The sequence below is a fragment of the Notamacropus eugenii genome, chromosome 4, assembly GCF_028372415.1.
Source record: "Notamacropus eugenii isolate mMacEug1 chromosome 4, mMacEug1.pri_v2, whole genome shotgun sequence".
Taxonomy (NCBI): domain Eukaryota; kingdom Metazoa; phylum Chordata; class Mammalia; order Diprotodontia; family Macropodidae; genus Notamacropus; species Notamacropus eugenii.
In genome coordinates this window covers 17,871,439-17,896,519 of record NC_092875.1, presented here as the reverse complement: position 1 = coordinate 17,896,519, position 25,081 = coordinate 17,871,439, and the positions used below count along the sequence as shown (strand labels likewise).

At 43.3% G+C, this 25,081-nt stretch overlaps 1 protein-coding gene across 1 annotated transcript in view; it reads right to left on the bottom strand.

The window, feature by feature from the left end:
* Positions 1-25,081, bottom strand: part of PITPNB (phosphatidylinositol transfer protein beta) — an 87,121-nt gene that overhangs the window by 22,294 nt on the left and 39,746 nt on the right. The window contains exon 8 of the mRNA XM_072600076.1: positions 6,673-6,750. Coding sequence (XP_072456177.1) covers positions 6,673-6,750 — 78 coding nt within the window. The remainder of the gene's footprint in view (positions 1-6,672; positions 6,751-25,081) is intronic.

Below are 25,081 nucleotides of genomic sequence, written 5' to 3'. Positions count from 1 at the left end.
TCCGGAGAGACCTGCAAACCTCTCGCGGGGGGACCTTCGCGCTGCAGACTGGGCGCTGGGACTGGGAGCTGAGTGCAGCCCTGCCGCGGCTGCAGCACCGAGAGGAAAAGATCCGAGCGGGCTTCAGGGACGGGATCCCCAGTGGCTGCACAAGTCCCTCCACCCACAGGTGACGGCGATCGGTGAGAGAGTCTCTTTGGCGGGTCGAAAGGGGAGTGGGGTGCCCCCATAACTCAGGGCCCCCGGGGAGGTAGAAGATGAGAGGCGGCTGCAGACAGGGGCTCCCCAAGTGGGCGGGAGCATGAATCCATTGTGGAAGGTCTGTGCATAAACCCCGTGAGGGAACTGAGCCTGAGAGGCGGCCCTGCCCTGACCTCAGCACCTGAACTTAATCTAACACTGAATAGCAGCCCTGCCCCCGCCAAAAGCCCTAAGGCTGGAAGCAGCATTTGAATCTCAGACCCCAAACGCTGGCTGGGAGGATCAGGAGGCAAGGTGGGTGTGAGGAGAATATTCAGAGGTCAAGTCACTGCTGGGAAAATGCCCAGAAAAGGGAAAAGAAATAAGACTATAGAAGGTTACTTTCTTGGTGAACAGGCATTTCCTCCCTTCCTTTCTGATGAGGAAGAACAATGCTTACCATCAGGCAAAGACACAGAAATCAAGGTTTCTGTGTCCCAGCCCACCCAATGGGCTCAGGCCATGGAAGAGCTCAAAAAGAATTTTGAAAATCAAGTTAGAGAGGTAGAGGAAAAGCTGGGAAGAGAAATGAGAGACATGACTCAAAGCATGAACAGCAGATCAGCTCCCTGCTAAAGGAGACCCAAAAAAATGCTGAAGAAAATAACACCTTGAAAACTAGCCTAACTCAACTGGCAAAAGAGGTTCAAGAAGCCAATGAGGAGAAGAATGCTTTCAAAAGCAGAATTAGCCAAATGGAAAAGGAGATTCAAAAGCTCACTGAAGAAAATAGTTCTTTCAAAATTAGAATGGAACAGATGGAGGCTAAGGACTTTATGAGAAAGCAAGAAATCACAGAACAAAGCGAGAAGAATGGAAAAATGGAAGATAATGTGAAATATCTCATTGGAAAAACAACTGACCTGGAAAATAGATCCAGGAGAGACAATTTAAAAATTATGGGACTACCTGAAAACCATGATCAAAAGAAGAGCCTAGACATCATCTTTCATGAAATTATCAAGGAAAACTGCCCTGAGATTCTAGAACCAGAGGGCAAAATAAATATTCAAGGAATCCACAGAACACCACCTGAAAGAGATCCAAAAAGAGAAACTCCTAGGAACATTGTGGCCAAATTCCAGAGTTCCCAGGTCAAGGAGAAAATATTGCAAGCAGCTAGAAAGAAACAATTCAAATATTGTGGAAATACAATCAGGATAACACAAGATCTAGCAGCCTCTACATTAAGGGATCGAAGGGCATGGAATAGGATATTCCAGAAGTCAAAGGAACTAGGACTAAAACCAAGAATCACCTACCCAGCAAAACTGAGTATAATACTTCAGGGGAAAAACTGGTCTTTCAATGAAATAGAGGATTTTCAAGCATTCTTGATGAAAAGACCAGAGCTGAAAAGAAAATTTGACTTTCAAACACAAAAATGAAGAGAACCATGAAAAGGTGAACAGCAAAGAGAAGTCATAAGGGACTTACTAAAGTTGAACTGTTTACATTCCTACATGGAAAGACAATATTTGTAACTCTTGAGACATTTCAGTATCTGGGTACTGGGTGGGATTACACACACACACATGCACACACACATAGAGACAGAGTGCACAGAGTGAATTGAAGAGGATGGGATCATATCTTAAAAAAAAAATGAAATCAAGCAGTGAGAGAGAAATATATTGGGAGGAGAAAGGGAGAAATTGAATGGGGCAAATTATCTCTCATAAAAGAGACAAGCAAAAGACTCATTAGTGGAGGGATAAAGAGGGGAGGTGAGAGAAAAACATGAAGTCTACTCTCATCACATTCCACTAAAGGAAAGAATAAAATGCACACTCATTTTGGTAGGAAAACCTATCTCATAATACAGGAAAGTGGGGGATAAGGGGACAAGCAGGGTGGGGGGGATGATAGAAGGGAGGGCATGGGGATGAGAGTGCAATTCGAGGTCGACACTCATGGGGAGGGATAGGATCAAAAGAGAATAGAAGTCATGGGGGACAGGATAGGATGGAGGGAAATATATTTAGTTCTGTACAACACAACTATTATGGAAGTCATTTGCAAAACTACACAGATTTGGCCTATATTGAATTGCGTGCCTTCCAAAGGGAAGGGGTGGAGAGGGAGGGAGGTAAAGAAGTTGGAACTCAAAGTGTTAGGATCAACTGTCGAGTAATGTTCTTGCCACTAGGAAATAAGAAATACAGGTAAAGGGGTATAGAAAGCTATCTGGCCCTACAGGACAAAAGAGAAGATGGAGACAAGGGCAGAGAGGGATGACAGAAGAGAGAGCAGATTGGTCATAGGGGCAATTAGAATGCTTGGTGTTTGGGGGGGGGGGGAAGGGGAGAAAATCTGTAACCCAAAATTTTGTGAAAATGAATGTTAAAAGTTAAATAAATAAATTTAATTATAAAAAAAAGAAAAAAAAAGAAAAATAACTTTGGTCCACTGATATGTTCCTTTAATTGAGTGAGATTAAGTGGCAACCAGAAAGGGCCCCATTTGAAGTTTCAATGTGGGGGAGTTCTCATTATGTAGAAAGGCAGCCAGGTATAATCATTGTCATCATATTACTCTAAACGCAAAGCTGAAAGCCCAGATGCCTGGAAGATACTTGGTTTAAACGATCCAATACAGGAAGCTTTACTAGACAACAGATAACATTCAAAGTAAGATTTTCATTCATCTCCTGACTCAACCAAAAGAGAAACAAATTTGGGAAAGGCAAAGGTCAGAGCAAGGAAATCTTTGTGCACACGGCCTTGCTACCTTCCACTACACACAAGGAAATAGGAAAGTTCTTGGTACACATGATGAAAGAAATATGAGAATTTAGGAGTTCTGCCTTTACAGCAAACCATTCATCAGGTGACAAAAGCCTCCCAGGTTAGCCACAAACCATGTAACGAAGGCCAACGGATGAGGAAAAATGGGAGAAGCACACTGATCCCTTTTTAAAAGTCTAGCATGTGACAGCCAAGATCACTGACCATGCAGGGTTAGAGGGTGGAGGTCTGGGCTGGAGGGCCACTGGGATTGACCACCAATGATCTGCTGTGTGACAGGGAGCATAAGCACACACAGCCAGCCTCTCTGATACGTCTCCTCACCCAGACACCACCACCCTCACCAAGCTTTCATGAAGAAAATGCCTTACAAACTATAAAGCACTACAGGAAAAGGCACCTATACAAATCAGAAACCAATACTGCCCTCCCCCTAGTCAGCTGCTCATCATCTTCCTACTGGACTGCCCTGAAAGCCTCCTTCTCCTGTCTCTGACTCATCTCTCCCTCCCCTCCAAGCCCACTGATCAAGTGATGATATTCCTAAGGTTGCCATCTGACCATGTCACCCCCCAGAACCCAACACCAACTCCTCTACCACTGACACTAGCAGCCCATCCCAACATGGCACCAGTTTTCTTTCCCAGCTTCTCATGTATTTCTCCCCTCACCCAGGCCTCAGCTTGTCACAGGTCCCCAGAAGGGTCTCTGCCACACAACTCCTACTCAGGGGCTTTCCTACTCTTCAGAGCTGCTCGAGCCCCTTTCCAAGGGGCTCTGTCTACACTTAGCATGCAGTCGTATGCATCCATTTTATCCTTTGTGGAAAAAGATGGCTTCATGTTTCTCTTTGTGTCCCTAGCTCCCCACACAATGCCAGGCACAGCAGGTGTTTAATAGAAATGCTATCTGACTGCTATTTTATGTTTTCAAACACAACATTCAGTTCATGAACTTGACATTTTTCCTCCAGTAGAGCTGCTGCTAGTATGGACACAATGAACAAAGTCAGTGATCGGGGACTCAATGTATAAACAGCTTTCGCCATGGCCTTTGGCCCAAAGAGCAGACCGTCCAGCCCTCTGGTGGGCAGAGGGCTCAACAGGCACTCAGCAACGGTACCCCACTACCAAAACTGGAAGTTCTCCACTACAGAAAGATGGCTGCGAAGAACATGAGCTGCTTCCTTCTGCTGAGGATGGAATCAATCCTATTTGTTGAATAACCATTAAATCACTACAGAAAATAAAGCAATCATGACTATGCAGCTCAGTTTAGGTCCCTCTGACTATAATCTAAATATGTAATATGCATAGTCCATGTTGCTAAAAAGAGTTTGGTTAGCATATGAAAGTCAGTATACTGGACCCAATCTTCTGCCTGACATTACAAAATTGGAGCTGAGTTCCTACACAAAAAATTAGGACCCCAAATATAACAGCAATCACACTAGATAATGCGACATGTTTTCTCAAGTACTGATTTGAAAGGAATTGATAATTTATGATAAAATATATTAATATTTCATCAGTCTCTGGGAGTCTCAATGTCTCGGTCTCACAATTCTCCGTTCTGTTGTTCATTTGAAGTCCTATAAATTATTTGGCTAGAGAGGCCAGTATCCAGGAGACTGAGGAGAGCAAGCCAGCTTGCTGACTGCTCCTAGAGTGGCCTTCTTCCTCAAAGGACAAGCTAGGGCTTACCGGCGATGGCCTCTGGGCCTCTGGGCCTCTGGGCCTGCTTCAGCGCTTCTGGCAGAGAGCATCACACAAGTGAGACCATTTCAAGAATACATTAAAACAAATTTAGGAAAATGTGTATCTCCTCTAACTTATAAATAGCAGAAAATCCTACACAGAAATTGTTCATAACTTTTGAGCAAATCTCTGGGTCTAATTTGTACAAGTCATTTCAAGAAAACATCAGTCTGAATTTCACTAAGCCAGATATACAGACTGGAGAGGGAAGAGGTTTTGTTCCCCCAAGTAATGTCACCTCTTCTCAAACAATGCCAGGGCTGGTCTTCGAGGCTCCGAGGCAGGACCACAGACTTTCTGTCAGACAGGGAAGGAATCTGTCAGGGGCCCAATGCCTCCAGGGGCACAAGACTTCTTTAACAAGCCAGCACGAGAGTTATTTGCTGTAACATCACAACAATCTCTATTTTTGAGCACCAACTGGCACCTAGACACATACTATTTATAGATGGCCTGACCGTGGCTTAAAAATAGACAGGAGTTGCAAAATAAAACCCTGATGGTAGAAAACCTGCTCTGGGCATTTTTAATTATGGTGAGTATTTACATCCTTTTCTTGTCCCATAAGCATCAATCCATCCAGCCTTCCTTAAAGATTGGCCAGGCGACTCGATGGGCACTCTGAAATTCATAGAGCAAATTCAATTTGTCTTTGTCTTAATACTCCCATCCCCTGAGGCTCAAGTGAATAAACTAAGATTGGTACCTTCATGCTATTCCATGTTACTTATAGGCTTCTTGGGCACCTCCATCAGGATGGCCCATGGACATTTTAAAAGTCAACACATCCCCAAACGGAGCTCCTAGCAAACCTGCTCCTCCCAACTCCATTCCCCTCAATCCCTGTGAAGGTCATCACTGTCTCCTTGCCTAGGGTCATTTCAATTCATTCCTCTTTTACACACACACACACACACACACACACACACACACACCCCTTCCCTCCCATCCCCAATAAATGGTCTGGGGGCCTTACCCTCTTCCACAACAGCTTTAACTGAAGGAGGTCAAGTGATAACACAGGCTCCAAGGGCTCACTTCAAGCTCATCTCTGATGATGACAACCTCCCTGCCCTCAGTTTCCCCACATGCACTGATGCAGCGGATGGACATTCAACTCAGATCCATGATCCAAAGGCTCTTTAATCCACACTGCAGTTATCAAAATGACCTCTCCAAAGCTCGAGTTCAACCCCATGTAAGATCTAAGGAGGATTCCTCCTGCCTCCAGGATGAAGCATTGGCAAGGCTTTGCGGGGTGCCTTTTACTTTGCCCTTCTACACTAACTGCTTATGATTCCTTGTGCTGGACCTCATGTGCCAGCCCCCAGACTCATCTCTCCCTGCCCTGCCCAGTTTGCCTGCCTCCTCCTGGCCTGGCCTGGCCCTTCATCGCCTGCCTCTCCTCCCAGCAGCCCGCTCTCACAGTCCTGGGGTTGGCGTTCTCTCTTATTCCTCAAACTGTGTGCACACTTCCCTGTGTACAAGGGAAATGGACTCTCCTTGGGGGCAGAGACTAGTCTGTTTTTGCCTCTGGATCTCCCATGCCCAGAAATGCCAGCTGGGGCGGAACACTGGTCCAACTAGACACAAACATGGGTTCTGATAGCTAAAGTATAACCAATAAATGTAAAGAAACAGGGTCCTTTGGGCAGCCAGCTTATTTAGCATTTGTTAAAGACTAACCAAACCATAAATCTGTGTGGAAAGAGTTAGACTGTCCAGTCGGCGTGAAACTGCTCCCTCCCCTACAGGCCCTCCAAAGGGTCCTGCACTTAAACCTGCTGACTAGCTGCTTCCACAGAACCCACCTCCAGGGAGCCCATCATGTTTTTACCATAAATATCAGCCCCTTCCCAAGATTTACTAACTGCCCAATCAACGCTCCAAAGCCAAGACCATCCATCAGCACCCTTTGGGGAATGTACCTTCCAGTTGGGTCCCAAAGGTCCTCTCTTGGTCTTCACTGACTGGAATAATGCTGGGTCTTCATCAGGTTTATAATCCTGCCAGACAAAGAGAAAAATCTGAGTGTGGAGATACGCTGGAAAGAGGACCAGGTCTGAGAATCAGGGCTCAAGTCCCAACTTTGTGACCTGTCCTTGAGGGCCTCAGGCCTCTCTTCAATCAAAAAACAGGACAAGTGGAGAGGAACATCAGGGTCTCTTCTAGCTCTAAATCTGTGAACCTATGAGTCAGAGAGGGAAATAAATGAGTAAACTTCTAGCTACACAGGAGAGGCTCTTTGAAGGTACTGAATCCCCTGAAGGACTATGCCACAGCTAAGCAGGAAAGCTCCCCAATATGCTAGGAGACCAGTTCATATCTGTTTTGTTACAAAGCCAGAGGGACCTCCCCCACGTCTGAAATCTGCAATAAGGAGCACATTTTTTCAGCATCGTTCCATTCTGATCATTATTAAGGGAGCAATGTCTCTTACACATGGATAGAGATGGGACATGCACCCACCCAGAGGCTGGCAATACCTAGACTTATGGAAGCAGGGGCTTCCTTGGACCTAACACCAGGGAGCAAGGGACAGGACAAGCTACCTCCCCCCACAGTCCAGGAACGACAGAAGCTGCAGATGTTGGCAAGGTGGTGCCCCATGATCTCTCTAGACCCAGAGACAGCACCTGAGGTGGTCTGGGAAAGCACTGATTATCTCAAGCACACTGGAGAAGAATGTCATGGACTTCAAGGTCAGTACCAACAACACCATGCACCTTCCCCACTACTAGGGAGAGGAAGAGAAACATTCAGCAGTTAAATGAATTTGTTTACTTCACTCTAATTGCTAAAATATATACTAATCACCATAACAGAAACAACATCCTGACCATTAAGTCACTGATTCCAACATGTCCACTGCCCAGAGCAAAGCTGAGGGCAGACACCAGGAGCAGAAACCTGACTGTGGCCTCCACAGTACTAAGAGGATGTATTTATTTAATCATGGCTATCTGGGGAATAGTTAAAACAGCCTGCTGCCCAGACACTTGGAAGACTCTTCCTCTAACCCATAACAACGACACAAGCATTTCTACCAACCAACACACGTTTACTGAGGACGCATTTCACAAATAGTAAGAACTGATACTTACTTAAGGTTTGCAAAGCGACTGACGTAACATCTGAGAGGGAAATACAACTTGCTACAGATACTCTTTACAATCACTCCACTACTGACATAATTAACATGTATAGTGAAAATAATAATAGCATTTATAAAGTTCTTTAAGCTTTTCAAAGCACTTTAAAATATTACTTCATTTAATCCTCACAGCAATCATTTTACAGCTTAGGAAACTGAGATGAACAAAGATCAAATGACCTGCCCAGGGCTTCTCAGCTACGTAGTGTATGAGGCTGGATCTGAACTCAGGTGTTCTTGACTCTAGGTACAACACTTCCCACTGCACCACCCAGCTGCCTCTCTTTGGGAAAAAGCTTCAAAGTCAGAAGACTTCAGCTCAAATTTTGCCTCTGATCACCTGTATGATTTCAGGCAGGTCCCCTTGCTTCCATGGGCCTCAGTGACCTCATTTGTAAGATGAGAAACTGTCAGGCTCCCAGGCCTCTGAGGTCCTTCAAAACTCTAGACTCATGATTCTAATTTACGGGCAAAAAACCTAAAATGTACCTAGGAGGATTATAAGTCACTTCTGCCAGGCCAACAGGGTGAAGCTGAAAAAAGAAACAAATAGGAAATAAGTCTTCAGAAGAAATCTCATCAACTAGAGAAGCACTTCAAGAGATAATTAAGCAGCAGGGGCACCTACTAATAACTGAGACATAGTTTACAAAGTGTTTTCCTCTTAAGAGCCTTGAGGCCAATCTTCAAACAGTATTTGCACTCCCATTTCACAGATGAAGACGTTGACAGTGAGGAGGTTAAGTGGGGACCTGCAGCAGGTCACTTCCAAGGGAAGCACAGAGGCTCTGGGCCCTATCCCAAGGGGCTTCTCTACGAAGAGAAAAAGGGTTGTCTGCTTAGTTCTGAGCATACAAATTTTGAGCAAGAATCCCACAACATCAGCCATGAATACACAACCATTCAATCAAAGGTCAAGCCGAATTATTTCCCCCTTGGCAACATCTCCCGAATACACCCCCTTCTCTCCTCTAACACTGCCAATAGCTACTGGGGGGACTTGCCTGCCTTGAGGTTCTCCCTACACCAGTTCATCCTCCAGCTGTCCAAGTGATCTTCCTAAAGCACAGATCTGACCACATCATCCCCTACTCAATAAAGGCTCCCTATGCCTCCAGAATCAAACAAAATTTTCTCTCTGGGGTTCAAAGCCCTTCACACTGTGACCCCTTTTTGCCTTGTCAGTTTTCTCCCACCTTACTTGCCCTCTCCAGGTCCTCTGTGATCCAGCGATGGTTGGGCTCTCCCTCCACCCCCCTCCTCCAGGATTCCCTTGGCAGGGGTCCCTTCTGCAGGAAGCTGTCCGAGGTGCTCCAGCTCAGGGCCCTCCCTCCAGATCTCTCCAACTTGTCCTGTCTGTATCTCATTTGTCTGGTTGTATGCCTGTCATCCCTGTTTTTTGCCTTTTTTGGTAGACCAAGAACTACCAGTGATATTTTAAAATGGATGTGAATGTTGTGCTCAGAATACCCTTCTCATTCTTCTCTACAATACATACCTCTCAGCCAAACACAAACTTTCCCTCAGAATTCATGTGAATCAACAACACATTCTATGCCCTTATTATGGAATAACTGTCAGGTCTAGAGGGGCCTTAACATTTCCCCAATCACTTTACCTAGATTCTCACTGGCGCTTCATTACAGCGCTATGAGCTCAGTACTACTGTTATCATTTATTATCCCCTTTGGATGAGGAAACTGAGGCTCAGGGAAATTAGATGATTTGCTAAATGTGAGAGGTAGGATTAGAACCCAGATCTCTCAACTCCAAGACCAGTTTTTTCACCCCGATAGCATCAGGCTGCTCCTTCCCATGTGGTCCATGCTGAGGGGGCTGCCCCAAAGTCTGAGAGGGGCAGAGAAGGATCAAAAAAGGGCTCTTTCCTCAGAGTTTGAGGTCACGGTAGGGAGACTATCTGAAGACCCTTAAGTGGAGAACTAAACAAACAAGAGAATTACTAACTGCTGATTACTGCCCAACAAGGGCACTGGACGGTAAGATTAGATCCTTAAAAATACTGATGCGTGTGTGTGTGTGTACACATACATAAATGTACATAGAGAGAATGCTTGAATTTTTAAAAAATGGATGTCTGGCTGAAATTGTGGTCAATACATGAAATATATTCCTCAAAGAGGGCAGAGAAAGGGGATGAAGTAAATGTAAATCCCCCACAACTCACCCCACTGCGCGCCTGCTGCTCTCCCCTCTGAGGATTTCCCACCATGTATTTCATTTATTGTAACAGAATGAAGTTGGAACAGACCTTTCAAACTCTTCTGATTTAAACCTAATGTGTGTGCTTCCAATTCTCATCTGAGCGCGCAGGGCCATAGACAAAGTGAAGGCATGGAGTCAGAAAAGCCAGATTCAAAGCCATGTGGTTTCAGACAAGTCACTTCCTAATTCTGGGTCTCAATTTTCTCATCGTAAAATGGGGGTGGGGATTTTACACCCCTAGACTCCGAGACCTCAGAGTGAGTTCTGAATCTGTGATTAATCCTATGTAGCACGTTCAATGGGGACTCAAAAAGTATTTTTAAAAAATCTTCAATATTCTTGTGCCGTGGAGACCAAACTGATCTTTCCTCTAAGATACCTTTTTTTCCTACAAAAGAACAAATTCTGCCTTCGTTCTCATGCTCAAAGAGAAACAAAATAGGTAAAGATGCTCCCAAGCAAAATTTTCTCATTTTTATACTGCTCTACCCTGGGCACACCTCATCTTGCCCCAATTGGGCACTTCTGCCTTCTTATTGCCTTAGTCATAAATGCAGTACTGAGACAGAATCTGTCTCTCCCTCTCCTTTCGAGAGCAGTCATTTTCTCTATCTGTGATTTACCTGCCGTTTTCCAGTCTCACTGTGGTGTGGCCAGTTTGGTCTTACTCCATGTGCATGGTACCAGTCAATTTATACCCAAATCACAATGAACAAATATATTCCTTCATGTATGACAGTTTCAGAATAGAGAATGCAACCTCAGCTACCAATGATAGCTGCAAATGAGCAATAGAGTGGAATGAGACAGCCTGCTGGCTTTGTTGGTACATGCTCTCCCTCAGGATCCCATGGGGAAAGGAGCAGATCTGATGAAGAGGAGCCCGTGGCTCAGAGTTTACTGTGCTTGCCACCAGCTGTAGACTTCTCATCTCATTAGTTCTTTTAGAATACTGTGGGGGAAGACAGCTGTAGCCGGCTTGCTCCTGGGTATTCTGAAGGCTGAATTTGCTATGCACTTTCTGTAATCCTTGGGAAAAAAAGAAAGCAAATTCACTTGGCCAAGGAAATGTATTTTTAAATGCATTTTCAAATTACGTTTAGAAGCAGACATTGCTAAGGTGCATTGTGTTTAAAATTTTTTATGATCAAATGTTCATCATACGCTGCCCCAAAGGACCAGGTGGGCAGGGGGCAGAAGGGCCAGAGGAAGCTTTGTAAAGCCAGCATTATAAGATTAGGTGTCATTTCCCTAGAAATTATTCCTTTCTTTATGAGTAGAATAGTGCCCCAAACATAAACGTACAAACAACAGACACTGGCAAATTCTGATCAACACTAATACAACTTTTTTTAATTGAAAAGAACTATTTACTTGCAAGTCAAAGTCAAGATTTCCTTTTGAGAGCTAATCAGATGTAATAAATAACAAATAAGTGTGAATACTGCAATGAAAGACATTCATTAAAATCTCCTAATTGTTTTTCCTGGACTGAGATGTGGAGGTTCTCAGACCTTTGGGGATACATTTCTTCATCACGGTACCCCTTGGAAGCCAGACCCCACAAAGAATACCAAGAAAGGTAACCCTAAGACAGCCATCCCCCAATGGAGAAGTCCAAAATCTAGGGTGAGGCATCCCCACAGTGTCCTGTGCCCTAGAGCTGACCAGCTCCCAAGACACTGAAGAAGCGTGATAATGGTGTGATAATGGTGTCTGTGAGGAGTAAGAAGCCTTAAGGGCAGGTGAAAACATGGTCTGTGAACTCAGGCCTCTACTGAAAGGAAAGGCAGATTCTCAAAAGTTACAGATGTGCTCACAAAGGGAGCACTGCATTGGGACAATTACGGAAAGCACTCAAAGGACGGACATTTGTAACTCCTGGACACCAGCTTACAAACACCCTGCTCCCAGGGATTAGGAAAGATTGGAGGAGGGTCCTGGACTACAGAAATAACTATGCTGAGCTAGTCCTTCATCTGCTGATCTCCAAGGTAAAAAACAATGGGATTTCTCTGTCTATGCCCCATACTGCCAAAAAACCCTATTTATAAGAAAGAGGCGAGGCTGTGAACACCCACCATTTACCTAGGTTGACACGCATTCTGCTCCTGATACCCAGATTAATCAGTCTTCTCTTCCTCCTAGGCCTCTTAACTACCCAGTGCTCACTCTGTGTTTACTCCTGTACATTGGTCTCTGTGTGTGCACGACGGGGTCTCCCTCAAGAGAATGGCAGTTCCTTGATGGCAGGAATTGCTTCATTTTTGTCTGTATCCCCAGTGACTAGTGCAGGATCAGGAACATGGCAGGAACTTTTAATACATGCTTGTTGACTGAATGAGGAGTAGAAAATTTAAGAGGTGTAATAACAAAGATGGAAGACATAATTAGAAAGGTGCAATTCTTAGAAATCCAGAGTTTTGTATCAGGTGCACCAGGATTATACCATGGTTTTTAGAATTTCACTTTTATTCATATGTGACTGAAGTTTTTATTCTCTTTTTAACTATATCCACAAATGACAAACTCTTGAGTTTCTCAGAGTACATTTTCTATGTGTAATGTAAGTAACCCTCATTAACTCAGACCATAACACCCTGGAATTCATCCTTTCTGAAAGGAGCCAGACTGAAGTTTCTCTTAACACTACTTAAAAAATTAGCTGAGATGTAGAAATTAAGAGCTGGAAACAATTTCAAGAAATTCATTCTTACTGCGCTAATAGTAATGACTTGTACATTTACATTCATTCTTTCCCTACAACAACTCAGAGAAGTCTACTCATTCCCATTTTACAGATAAGAAAAGTGATGTCTAGAAAGGTTATGTTGACTTGTTCAAGGTCACACAATTAGCAACAGTTAAGACACCTGATTCAAACCTAGATCTTCCACATTTCAAGGGCAAACTTTCCAGTCCAAGAGAAGTTGCTAATTATAAACCATTCTATCCAATTCGACAAAGCTAAAGCTTTAAATAAGGCAGCTTATTGTGGACTAAGGACCAGGGCAAGATGGCTACGAAGTCTGGATAAATCACAGTGCAGCCTTCATAAAGCTTCCCCTTAAGCAAGGAATAGAATGCACATCACCAACAGTAATTGTAAGAGCAGCTGCATTTGCATACAGTGTAGCTTATAAAAGAACAGAGACTTTGGGGATACTCTGTATAGTTGAAGGAAGAGGTATTGACCTCATAGCTCCCAAACCCCATACTGAGCCAAATCAAAACGGAATTGGGAAATGTACGTAACAAAATAAAAATACAATAAAACACAGATCATGTTAATTTGTGGTTTTCTAAGTCAAGATAGAGCCACAGGGATCGCAAAGCTTCACACAACTCATCTCTTGACTCTCCTGACAGCCTCATTTAAAAGACGAAGAAACTGAGGCTGAGCCGGGGCCAATGACATGGCCACGGCAGCATCTGAACTCAGGTCATCCTGACTCAAAGAGTTCTTTCCACAATAGCATCTCTTAGATGGGTGTTTTCGAATTGCCTCTTTAAAAAATGCCTAAATGCCCAAGAGGGGGGAAAGACAAACGGCACTGAAAAGTCAGGATCAACTGAGCAGAGGCAGTGCAACCTTCAAGGCAGTGTCTACATCCAGTGGCAGAAGGAGAAATCACTCTAGGGCAAGTCATTTCCAACGCTTTGTTGGCATTTTCTGACACTTGTTTTTTAAAAATTCTAACTTTAGACTTAGTCCTTTCAAGTCTTTGCCAGATTAGTTCCCAGTACTGGAAGGCATTCCTGCTTTCATCCCCTTATCATCCCACCCACGGGCAGAAGAAGTTGGCCCAAAAGCCCAGAGGTACTGGCGTTTGTGCTTGAATTCTTAGGAAATTCAAGAGGAGAAAAGAAAGAAGCTGAGAAAAGGGAGGAGGATAGAAACCTGGTCCAAATATAGCCCCAACCCCTCACTTTGTTATATATGAGGGAATACTGACCTATTAGTACTATAAAAGAAGAACATTTGCTAACCCGAAGATCCCCAAGGAAGGATCAGGCCTTAAGATCATACAAACTTTGGGAGGAAAAGGCTTCCCAGGGCACAGCAGAGAGTTTGGGGAAGCAATGTAGCATATCTCCCCTACCATACACCCTCCAACCAATCAACAATCATTTCTTAAGTACTGGACACATAATACTAAAGAGAAGTAAAATCATTTGGAAGCCCTATCAAGTAGAGGTTGGGTGTGGGCAGGCCTGAGACCACTTCCCTGGGGGATGTACCAAAGCTGAGATTCTGAAGGATACAACGGATTCCAAGAGGTTAAGCTGAGGAGTGAGAGGGGCCCTTTCCAGCCACTCTGAAAAGGATCTTACTGACTTACCATTTAATTATAAAAAAAAAAAATCAGCCTGGTGTGGCCAACTTTCTGATGCAGCCCCCTGGCCTGGGCAGGGATGGTCTCTAATCTCAGCCATAATCGGGCACCCCAAGGTTCCCCAGACTGCTGAGATGTGACAGAGCCAATGGTGGCTGGGACAGTCTCAGAACAGCCAGGGTCACTAACCCCAATACTACAAGGGAGACCTTCAGTGGTCTGACTATATTATGAGCTTTAAAGGAAATCTTTAGTAGGATGTTTATAATTAAGAACACATTTTCCTCGGGTAACAGTCATATCAAACTTTTAGAATATAACTCTTCAGGAAACTGGGGTCTGCCTGTATTTAGAGCCTACGAATTAAGGTGAATCTGTACACACCCAAGAGAAGCAGTGTCCAGGCTGAGAGAGGGTCAGGGTGAGAGCTAGGAAGGTTTGGGTTCTACTTCTGCCTTTAAGCTGGGAGAGGTGAGGGCATGATGTAGGTGAGGCTGGGGAATTCTGAGCTGCTATGGGGTGTGTCAGCACCAAGATGTTGACCTCTTGGGAAGAGGAATTAAAAAAAGAAAAAGAGCTCATCAAGCTTCCTGGCCAGTATTTCTTGGGACCAGAAACAGACCATCGCACTCCCAGTCAGGGTGAGATAGTCTCCAAAAGAGAATTTTTTAAAAATAAAAATCAAGTTTTGCTTTTGATACATATTAGATGCCAGTCAGTCCACAGGGACTTAGTTTTATTTGCCATGTGCCAGATACTGTATTAAGGGCAAGTCATACAAGACAAGAACATGGTCTCTGCCCTCAAGAAGCTCATGCTCTAAGGGGGGGCACAACAGGCAATGCATCTATACAGAAGAGACACATGCAGTGAGAAAGAGAATGGGGGGAAGGAAGACCCAGAAAGACCTAGCACAGATGCCAGGACCTAACTGAAAGAAGCCAGGGAGGTCAGGAGGCAGAGATGAGAGAGGATATTGCAGCCTTGGGGAACTGCCCTTAGAAAGGCCCATAGAAAGCACACAGATTGTCCTGAGAGAGGAACACCCAGAATTCCAGGGTGGCTAGGGCTCTTTGCAATCTTCTCAATTTTACTGGATGTATTTACAAGTATAACTCTGAGAAGGGAGTCAAAGGCTTCATCAGACTGCCCAATGGGTCCATGACACCAAAAGCATGTAATCACTGGAAAGGCGGGAAGGACACAGACTATGAAGGACTTCAAAAGCTCAACAGGAGATTTTCTAGTTGATCTTGGAGTTTACAGAGAGGGATGGGGGGGTGGGATTGAGCGGGGAGGTGACACAGTCAGACCTACATTTTAGGTAAGTCACTTGGGTATCTGAGCAGAATATAACAAAGTGAGTGGACTGAGAATGACATTGAAGCAGAGAATCTGAGAGATGGGTTTGGGGAGAAAGAATTCTGTTGTGGAGATGACGAATTTAAGATACGTACAGAAGATTTTGTTCAAGATGTCCAGAAGGCAGCTAGATGGTGACAGGAGACTGGAGCACACCTACTATGTGCCAGGCACTGTGCTAACCACAGAGAGAGATCAGAGCTGGGCATACACATACATATCTTTTGCATGGAGATACAGCATCATGGACAAGTCAAGTAAGGCCTTAGGGTCTCAGGCAGAGGAACTGAGATCGACCACAATGGTGCCAGAAGTTTAAACACTGACGAGGTCTCTAAGGCTTTCCATCTCCCCCAATTTCATGAAGATTGACATGAGGGCACTGAAACATTCCAGGGAAATTGCCCAACACAAAGTACAGCTAATTCATCATGTGCTGGACATTTCAATGTTCGGTGACAGTGCTAATTCAGCTAGACTAATTTTTCCTCCAGATATTTGTCATTTTCTATTTGTATCAAAAACTAGTTAGCCAAAGAGCTCAAGGTCAATCTTACCCAATTATAGATTGAAGGAGATAAAAGCAGAAACTACTGTAACAAAACATTGTGTTAAATCCAGGCTATAGCAGTCTCCCTCCTCAAGTGAACAAGGAGTTGATGTTGTTTCAGTTGCTAAATGCAGAGAGGCCCAGAACAGGTGGCTGGCCTTCGAACCTCTTGATCTCAAGTGTCCCGTCCCCCCTGTGACAGGTAGCAAGCTTAGTTGATGTGACTCTTAAAAGGACAGCAGCACGCTCTATGCACAAATAACAATTTCCCTAATTTTCAGATGAGATGATGAGACACAAAATACACATGTGGATGATCATTCTACACTATAACTGTCAGTCTTAATCAATGAACCATTTCCAGAAAAAATACGATCTAAAAAAGGTTCCAATGAAGCATCAGGCATCTTTATCACATTAAAACAACGTCTACTTCCTCTGGATAATTCTGTTTCATATTGCACAACAACATGTATCTTACAACTAAATTAGGATATGCCTCAAGTACTAGTGATATTCTGTTGTGGAAAGATTTTATTTAACGTTAAAAATCATGTATACCATTGAATATTAGCAAGCTAAGTCAGCAGCTACGACAATCTCAGGCAATTTTTCCATTAAATTCTTCAAAACAGAACAGGCAGAAAGACTCCTCACAATCAGCACAAGTAAGTGACTTTCCATTCATGAAATTAACACGCCAGTTCCCGACAATGCGCCTTCAGAGATGAAGCTACTTCTCCACACTTCAAGGGAACCTAGTTTATCTATTAGAGTGAAAATACCAGAAATATTTAATGGGATATATTAACTGAAAAACTGAGCATCCTTTCTTCATAGTAACAGGGTGTAAATTCAATCAACAGCGCATGAGATGATCTCTAACAGGGAGAAGCACAGACATGAATGACTCCAGGGCTTGTTGCCCTTCCTGAGGCGTGAGTTCTGCCAGCCTTTCACAAGTCACCCTTAACAAGGAGTGACCCTCCAGGAAACCTGTACTTTTTAAGAGAGACAAGAGGCTGAAAATCTTCTATGGCATGGCCAGGGTTATTTTTAAAAATCCGATGTGTACTACTTGGCTGAAAATAAGATTACTTTTCAAGAAGAAAACATCATGCAGGCTCTTTTTAAACTGTAATTTGATTTTAGCAAAAATCAGTGTAAAAATAAGCAACAAGACACATCTACAAGGGCCAGCGTTCACAAGGAAAACATGAAAGCCATCAAGTTATTCCAAGTACTCACACTCCCAGCCAACTGCTGTGGCAAATACAAAAAGACAAAAGTTATAAATAAATGCTCATGTTTGTAAAGCACTTTAAGGTTTGTAAATCCCTCAAGAGAACATTCCCTCATTTACCTCTCCCAACAATCCTGTGAATTCCTCATTCCCATTCAGAGGAGGAGGAGGGTACAAAGGCTCAGGGATGAAATGACCCTGAGGACTCCAGGGTCAGCAGGAAAAGGACTTGGAAATGTGAAGAGAATGTTTTCTTTTGCAGCTCAGCCTGAAGGGACAGAGGGAGATCAACAGGTGGAATGGAGGCAGTAACTTCGGAAAGGGAGCACATTAAGCCCTAGTCCTAGCTTCAATAGCCAGTGTTTAGACAGCACCTTGCAAAGTGCTTTACACAGGGTCACTCTGACTTCTCACAACTACACTGAAGCAGCTTTGCCTGTAACTGATTAAGGACCAAATCATTTCTTCTCTGGGTCTCAGTCCCTCTCATCCATAAGAGGGGGCGTTCATTAGGCTGGCTGCTGCTAGCTCTAAATTCTATGGGAAGCCAGGTAATTCAGAAAACATGGCTACAGTGTATTTCAAAAGTCTGTTGTGAGTAGGGGAAGACAAGTTGTAGAAATCTCTGCAGTCTGCCCACCAGCTGCCCATTACCCACTGTAACCCACTTGGATGGCTGCCTTTTTACAGTCAGCTTCTTGCATGAGAGATCCATGTGGGTCCATGGCTTCCATCTCCTGAATGGGGGAAGTCACGAGCTCAAGATGGGCATGAGGAGATCAGTTCCTACAGAAATGGTCTCCTTTGTCTGATGCTGGAAACCTTACCATGCCAAGCCCTGAAAAACTGACCACAAAACAAACATAATATCAAGGTTGCTTTCAGTTAATCATCTGCAAAGTAAGAAATCCTTTCATTTGCTATCCTAGAAAAGTCCAGATCTTCATGCTATTTTTAGAGTGATTTGTTAACAGTCCCTAAAGGAGTTATGGATGGTACCTCTATATTACTTAGTACACAAAGATTCATTCCCTTACCTCCACATCACACATTACAACCAGGGGTGTAGATGTCTGCCCATTGCTCTGGGCACCCTCTTATTAACTTGCCAACCCTCCCAAAAGATTACATATTTCAAATTTTATACTAATCAAGCTTTTAAAGTCATATAAGGAAAAGTGGAAAAGAATGAGCAGATAAAACCCTCCCGAAGGGGCCCTAGACAGTGACTACTTAAGGCACTAATATTTACTTAAAAGAAAATGGTTACCAAACTGGGTTAGTTATGTGTATTGATACTCAATGTTAAATTTCTAAGCTTTAATAATAAGTTGCTGGTGAAGATGGTTCAGAAAAAAGACACTCCCAAAAGCAACTATCCTTTTTGCCCCCCTTCCTCCAACATTTGCAACAAACCTGAAAAAGACAGCTGCCTGTTGGTTCAGTTAGCTCATGGAGCGTTTCTCCTTATTCTATGTCAGTATTATATTAATCAAGAAGTTTAGTAAACTCCAGTGAGACACAGTGTACAAGAAAACGCCGGGGAATTTTATGAAGAAAGAAAAATCCATTTGAAAAAGGGGATCAGGTTGAAGCAAACAACTACAACTTTCCCACCAGAGGGCGCTGTCAAACTTCCTCAGGGCAGGTCAGACAAATTCATTTCCCTCCTGCTGACGTACACTAGAAGTCATAAATCAATCACATCAGTCAAATATCCTGGGAGTTTTCAAATTTATTTTTTAAAGGGAAATCAATTTGTTCACTTTCTTGTTCACCTTTAACTGGCATCAGAAAGGGACACCTGAAAGACGGCCCTTATTGAGCCTGCCTGGATCACGATGAGCTTGGCCAATGATATAATTTTTAACCAAACATTTCCCCTGGGATTTTTTTAATCCAATGAGATCACATATGTAAAGCACTCTGTATACCTTAAGATGCAATATAAACACTAGCTTTTATTTTTCATTTTAAAGAGCCATCACACTCCAGGGGCTGGGTCACAAACTGTGATAAACTTTGGTTAAGTCCATTTTTCTGAACTTGTTCTTGTGTTCATCCTTCATTTTCAACGACTGTGACATCAGAGAAACGATGACATGACTTGCACTGGACTGCATTTTGAATGAGGGAGGGCCATGCAAGGTCACCAGCCTTACTTTCCCCTCCTGAGCCATCTGGATCCAGTGACTAGAATATAAATATCACAAGGTTTCAGGGTAGAACCCTGAACCCTTTAATGTTTATTCTAAAAGAAATCTCCACAAAAGGAAAAGTGGTAACCTCAGCAGCATGCCTAACCTCAGGTGTGACTCAGACCTGTAGGAGCCCAATCGTGGACAGACAAAGGTTTTCAGAGCTCAAAAGGTGGGTACCGAGAGTTCCCAGCAAAGTACACCTTAAGAAATCAAAGAGGTCACAGATAAAAGCCACCCAATCTTCCCCAAAATAAACACCACACCAATGTCTGAAGGGCAGAAGCAAGAGCTAGTACACGCAACGTGGGCCACAGCCTGTCCTTTGTCACTGATCTTATTTAATCACTTCAGTTTTCTTGGCAAGGATATCGCAGTGATCCAAGTTTCCTTCTCCAGCTCATCTGACAGATGAAGAAACTGAGGCAAACAGGGTTAAGTGACTGTCCCAGGGTCACACAGCTAGTAAGTGTCTGAGGACAAATTTGAACTCTGGTCTTCCTGACTTCAGAGCCAGCACTCTATCCACTGAGCTACTTAGCTGCCCCTGCAATGCCACTTCTATTTCTGTTTAGGCCTCTTAAGAATTACAAAGTTAAGTAACCACACAAACTTTCTAGAGCACTCCCACCAAGCCCAGCCAAATATCTGGCTCTAAACAAATTCTGGAGCTGCAGAACTCACAGAATGACAGAGTGAAGCAAATCTCCAGCCCAAGACAGCCTGAAATGTTACCAGGAAGTATCTCTCAAGCCACACTGGGAGCAAAGCGCAGTCCAGTATGAGCTGTACCAGCACAGACAGGACCTGAGAGGGCCTTGGGAAGACTGAATCTCTCACACTTGTGGTTTTTTCCAGACTTCATAATCCCAAAACACTAAGGATAAACTGGAAGGTCAGTGGGAAAAACCTGTGGGACCAGGGCAGGAGAGTGGAGTGGTCCAGCCCCAGTCCCAAGGCGGCCGAGGGGGGGAGGGGAGAGAGGAATCTGTGCAGCAGCCACTGTTTCTGGAGCTCTAGGCCCACAGATTGTGGGTGGATTGAGCAGCTGACAGTACACCTCCCCACCCCCACTGGAAACAGAGAACTACCTTGACAAAGAGCTCGAAAGTCAAGTAAATGGCTGGGGAAATGAGCAAAAACCAGAAAAGGAATCAGATAATAGAATCTTACTTTGGTGACAAGGAAGACCAAAGCATGCAACAGAAGAAAACAAAGTCAAAGCTCCTCCATCCATAGCCTCCAAGAAAAATATGAATTGGTCTCAGGTCATGGAAGAGCTCAAAGAGGATTCTGAAAATCAGGTAAGAGAAGTAGAGCAAAAATTGGGAAGAGAAATGAGAGAGATGCAAGAAAGTCATGAAAAACGAGTCAGCTGCTTGCTAAAGGAGACCCAAAAAATGCTGAAGAAAATAACACTTTAAAAAAGAGACTAACCCAAACTGCAAAAGATCCAAAAAGCCAACGAGGAGAAGATTGCCCTAAAGAGCAGAACTGGCCAGATGGAGAAGGAGGGCCAAAAGCTCACTGAAGGAAATAATGCCTTAAAGATTAGAATGCAGCAGATGGAAACGAATGACTTGATGAAAATTAAGAAATTATAAAACAAAACCAAAGGAATGAAAAAAATAGCAATGTGAAATATCTCATTGGAAAACCAACTGACCTGGAAAACAGACCCAGAAGAGATAATTTAAAAATGATGGGAGTACCCGAAAGCCAGGATCAAAAAAAGACTCTAGACATCATCCTTCATGAAATTATCAAGGAAAACTGCCCTGAGATTCTAGAACCAGAGGGCAAAATAAATATTGAAAGAATCCACCAATCACCTCCTGAAAAAGATCCCCAAAGGAAAACTCCTTGGAATATTGTGGCCAAATTCCAGGGTTTCCAGGTCAAGGAGAAAATATTGTAAGCAGCCAGAAAGAAACAATTCTAGTATTGTGGAAACACAATCAGGATAATACAAGATCTAGCAGCTTCTACATTAAGGGATCGGAGGGCCTGGAATACTATATTCCAGAAGTCAAAGGAACTAGGACTAAAACCAAGAATCACCTACCCAGGAAAACTGAGTATAATACTTCAGGGGAAAAAGGGTCATTCAATGAAATAGAGGACTTGCAAGCATTCTTGATGAAAAGACCAGAGCTGGATAGAAAATTTGACTTTCAAAACACAAGAATCAAGAGAAGCATGAAAAGGTGAACAGCAAAGAGAAATCATAAGGGACTTAGTAAAGTTGAACTGTTGACCTTCCTACATGGAAACACAGTATTTGTAACTCTAGAGATTCTTCTTGGTATCTGAGTAGCTGGAGGGTTTATATACATACAGACAGAGGACACAGGGGGAGTGAAATAGGAAGTGATGATATCTTCAAAAACAAAATTGAGGGGTGAGAGAGGAGAAAGGGAGAAGTGGAACGGGGCAAGTTATCTCTCATAGAAGAGGCAAGAAAAACTTTTCAATGGAGGGGAAAAGCGAAGCTTACTCTCATCACATTTGGCTTAAGGAGGGAACAACATGCACACTCGATTTGGTATGAAAATCCATCTTAGACTACAGGAAAGTAGGGGAGAAGGGGACAAGTGGGGTGAGGGGGATGATAAAAGGTAGGGCAAATGGAAGGAGGGAGTAATTAGAAGTAAACACTTTTGGGGAGAGACAAGGTCAAAAAAGAGAATAGAATAAATGGGGGCAGGAGAGGATGGAGGAAAATATAGTTAGTCCTTCACAACATGACTTTTATGGAAGTCTTTTGCATAACTACACAGGTATAACCTATATTGAATTGCTTGCCTTCTCAGTGGGGACGGGCGGGGAGGGAGGGAGAGAAGCTGGAACTCAAAAGTTTTAAAAACAAATGTTAAAAAATGTTTTTACATGCAACTGGGAAATAAGAAATATAGGCAATGGGGTATAGAAATATACCTTGCCCTACAAGAAAATAGAGAAGAGGGGGATAAGAGAAGGGAGGGGTGTGATAGAAGGGAGGGCAGACTGGGGGAAGGGGTAATCAGAATGCAGGGTGTCTTGGGGTGGGGGCTGGGGAGAGATGGGGAGAAAATGTGGAACTCAAAATCTTGTGGGAATGAATGTTGAAAACTAAGAATAAATAAATAAAGTATAAATACTCTGAGGTGAGGTTTTACTTTGGGGCTTAGTTTTTGGTAAGAAAGTCTGAGTGCCAGATGAGGACTCTGGGAAGCCCCTAAGGAGGACCAGTTCCTCCCTCCCAACCCCCACCAACCCCCACCCCCATTTTGAGAACCCAGATGTCATACTTCCCTCTCTGGAAACTGGTCAGACAACTGTACCTATCTGTTGAATTACAGTCAGGCAGAGGAAGCCATATCTGTTGATCTTCTGATTTCTCGGTATTTTCTTTGAAATTCAGGGTGCTGACTCCCTGAACTAATCGAATGATATATGTACTTGGTTAAAGGAATGATACATGTGCCTGATTAAAGTGATTATTAACCCCTTGGGGAAAAAAAAGAATTACAAAGTTATCTGAAGGAGAAAAAGCCACCAATATCTATCTTAAAAGTTGATGTTTAAGAGGTTCTGAATGTTTTCCAAATGAAGGACCAAGGTCTATGTTACCACTGACTCTTCCTCATCACAATCAAGTCCATGACACTGGGGCATTCTACAAAGTCTTGGAAAGCTCTATCCATGAGAAATGGTGGCTTAAAGTCACGTATGACCCAAGAGTTATCAGAAACCGTGGATGTCCACAGCATGACCCAAGCTGCCACTTCCTAGGCAACTGAAACTAACTTCAGCAAAGTCTAGTCAAGTTCCAAAGCCCAGATTCATAGAGAAAAGGGTAATATACAGAGAAATTTGTGCCTAAAAAAGCAAGAACTTGTTTACACAAAGTTTTCAACTAAATTACACTCTCTCAGGATTTTGGAATTAAGAATCAAAAGGTAGGTACCAACTGCTAACTCAGTGTGATGGAATCATGGAATGACAGAGGAAAGGCTAAAATGGTTTTTTTAAAAATAAGAATGCAAAATCACACATTGACTTTTGTTAAACACTTTCAAAGTCACCTGGAACTTCAGGAGAACCAAACAATGAACTATGCTCAATCAGGTTCAGAATGTTTCTGAGTAAAACACGGGACACCTGGTAACAAACTTTTGAGCAGGAAGGCTAAGTTGGCAAAAAAAACAAAAATAAAAACTTTATTTCTGAATCTGAGGCAAAAAGGCTCTTTTTACTGCTGTGTTTATGTGAAACAAGGTTAAGAGCCAACTTTCAGAACAAAAAAGGTAAAAGTCAATACAATCCGGAGAGCTCTGGATCTTCCCCAAACCATCCCACAGACATGAAGAGTTGTAGCTCTGAGCCTACATGTGCTTTTCTGACCACAGATAAGATATCTTTGCGGCCCAATGGCCAAGAAACAATACCTATCCACTCAAACAAAACTGACTGATGAAGGACAAAGCCTCAGTGGCAGAGGCGCAATCAGAGAACATGACATCAAAAGCTGCCATCCTTCCTAAGAAGGCACAGTTGCTCTCCAGGCTCAGCCTCTATCTGCTTCAGGACTTGCTAACTGGGTGTCTTTGGGCAAGTCACTTAATAACCTCTGCCTGCCTCAGTTTCATCAGATGGGAAATGGAGTTAATAATAGGACCTACATTTCTAGGTTGTTGAGAGTCAAATGAAAGACATCTGTAAAATACTTAGCACAGTGCCTGGCACACAGTAGGCAATTTACAAATGTCATCTACTAATACAGTTATTGTTATTATGCAGTCCCTAACCGCACCAAGTCATGTTAGATCACCTTGTAAAGCTTTAGTCACCTGAATTAAACACTCTCTAGAACAAAGTCATGAATGCTGTTCTACAGCAAACTGATGTATACTTTCTTCTTACTGTATATACATACCAAAAATCTGGTTTCAATCTCTTTAGTTTTTTTCTGTTCTCATTTTCTTTCAAATTAGTTCCCCAAACAGCAGGTCCTCTGATGCGAATTGGGTATACACTTCTGCCCGGACTTTAAAGACTCTCCGTCTCCTGGGAAGTGACTTTTGTATACAAAGCATGTAAAGCTACTTAGACAAAGAGAGTACTGGGGATGATTAAAAAGGCCAGGTTTAAATTTATACCTTTAAAAAAGCAGAAGCATATGGGAAAAGAATTGTTTGTATACATTCTGGGAACGAGCTGGAGGTTAGGCATGTGCATTTCATCAGAACCTCTAAAGAATTCCCAATTTTCTATTTCGGTTATATATC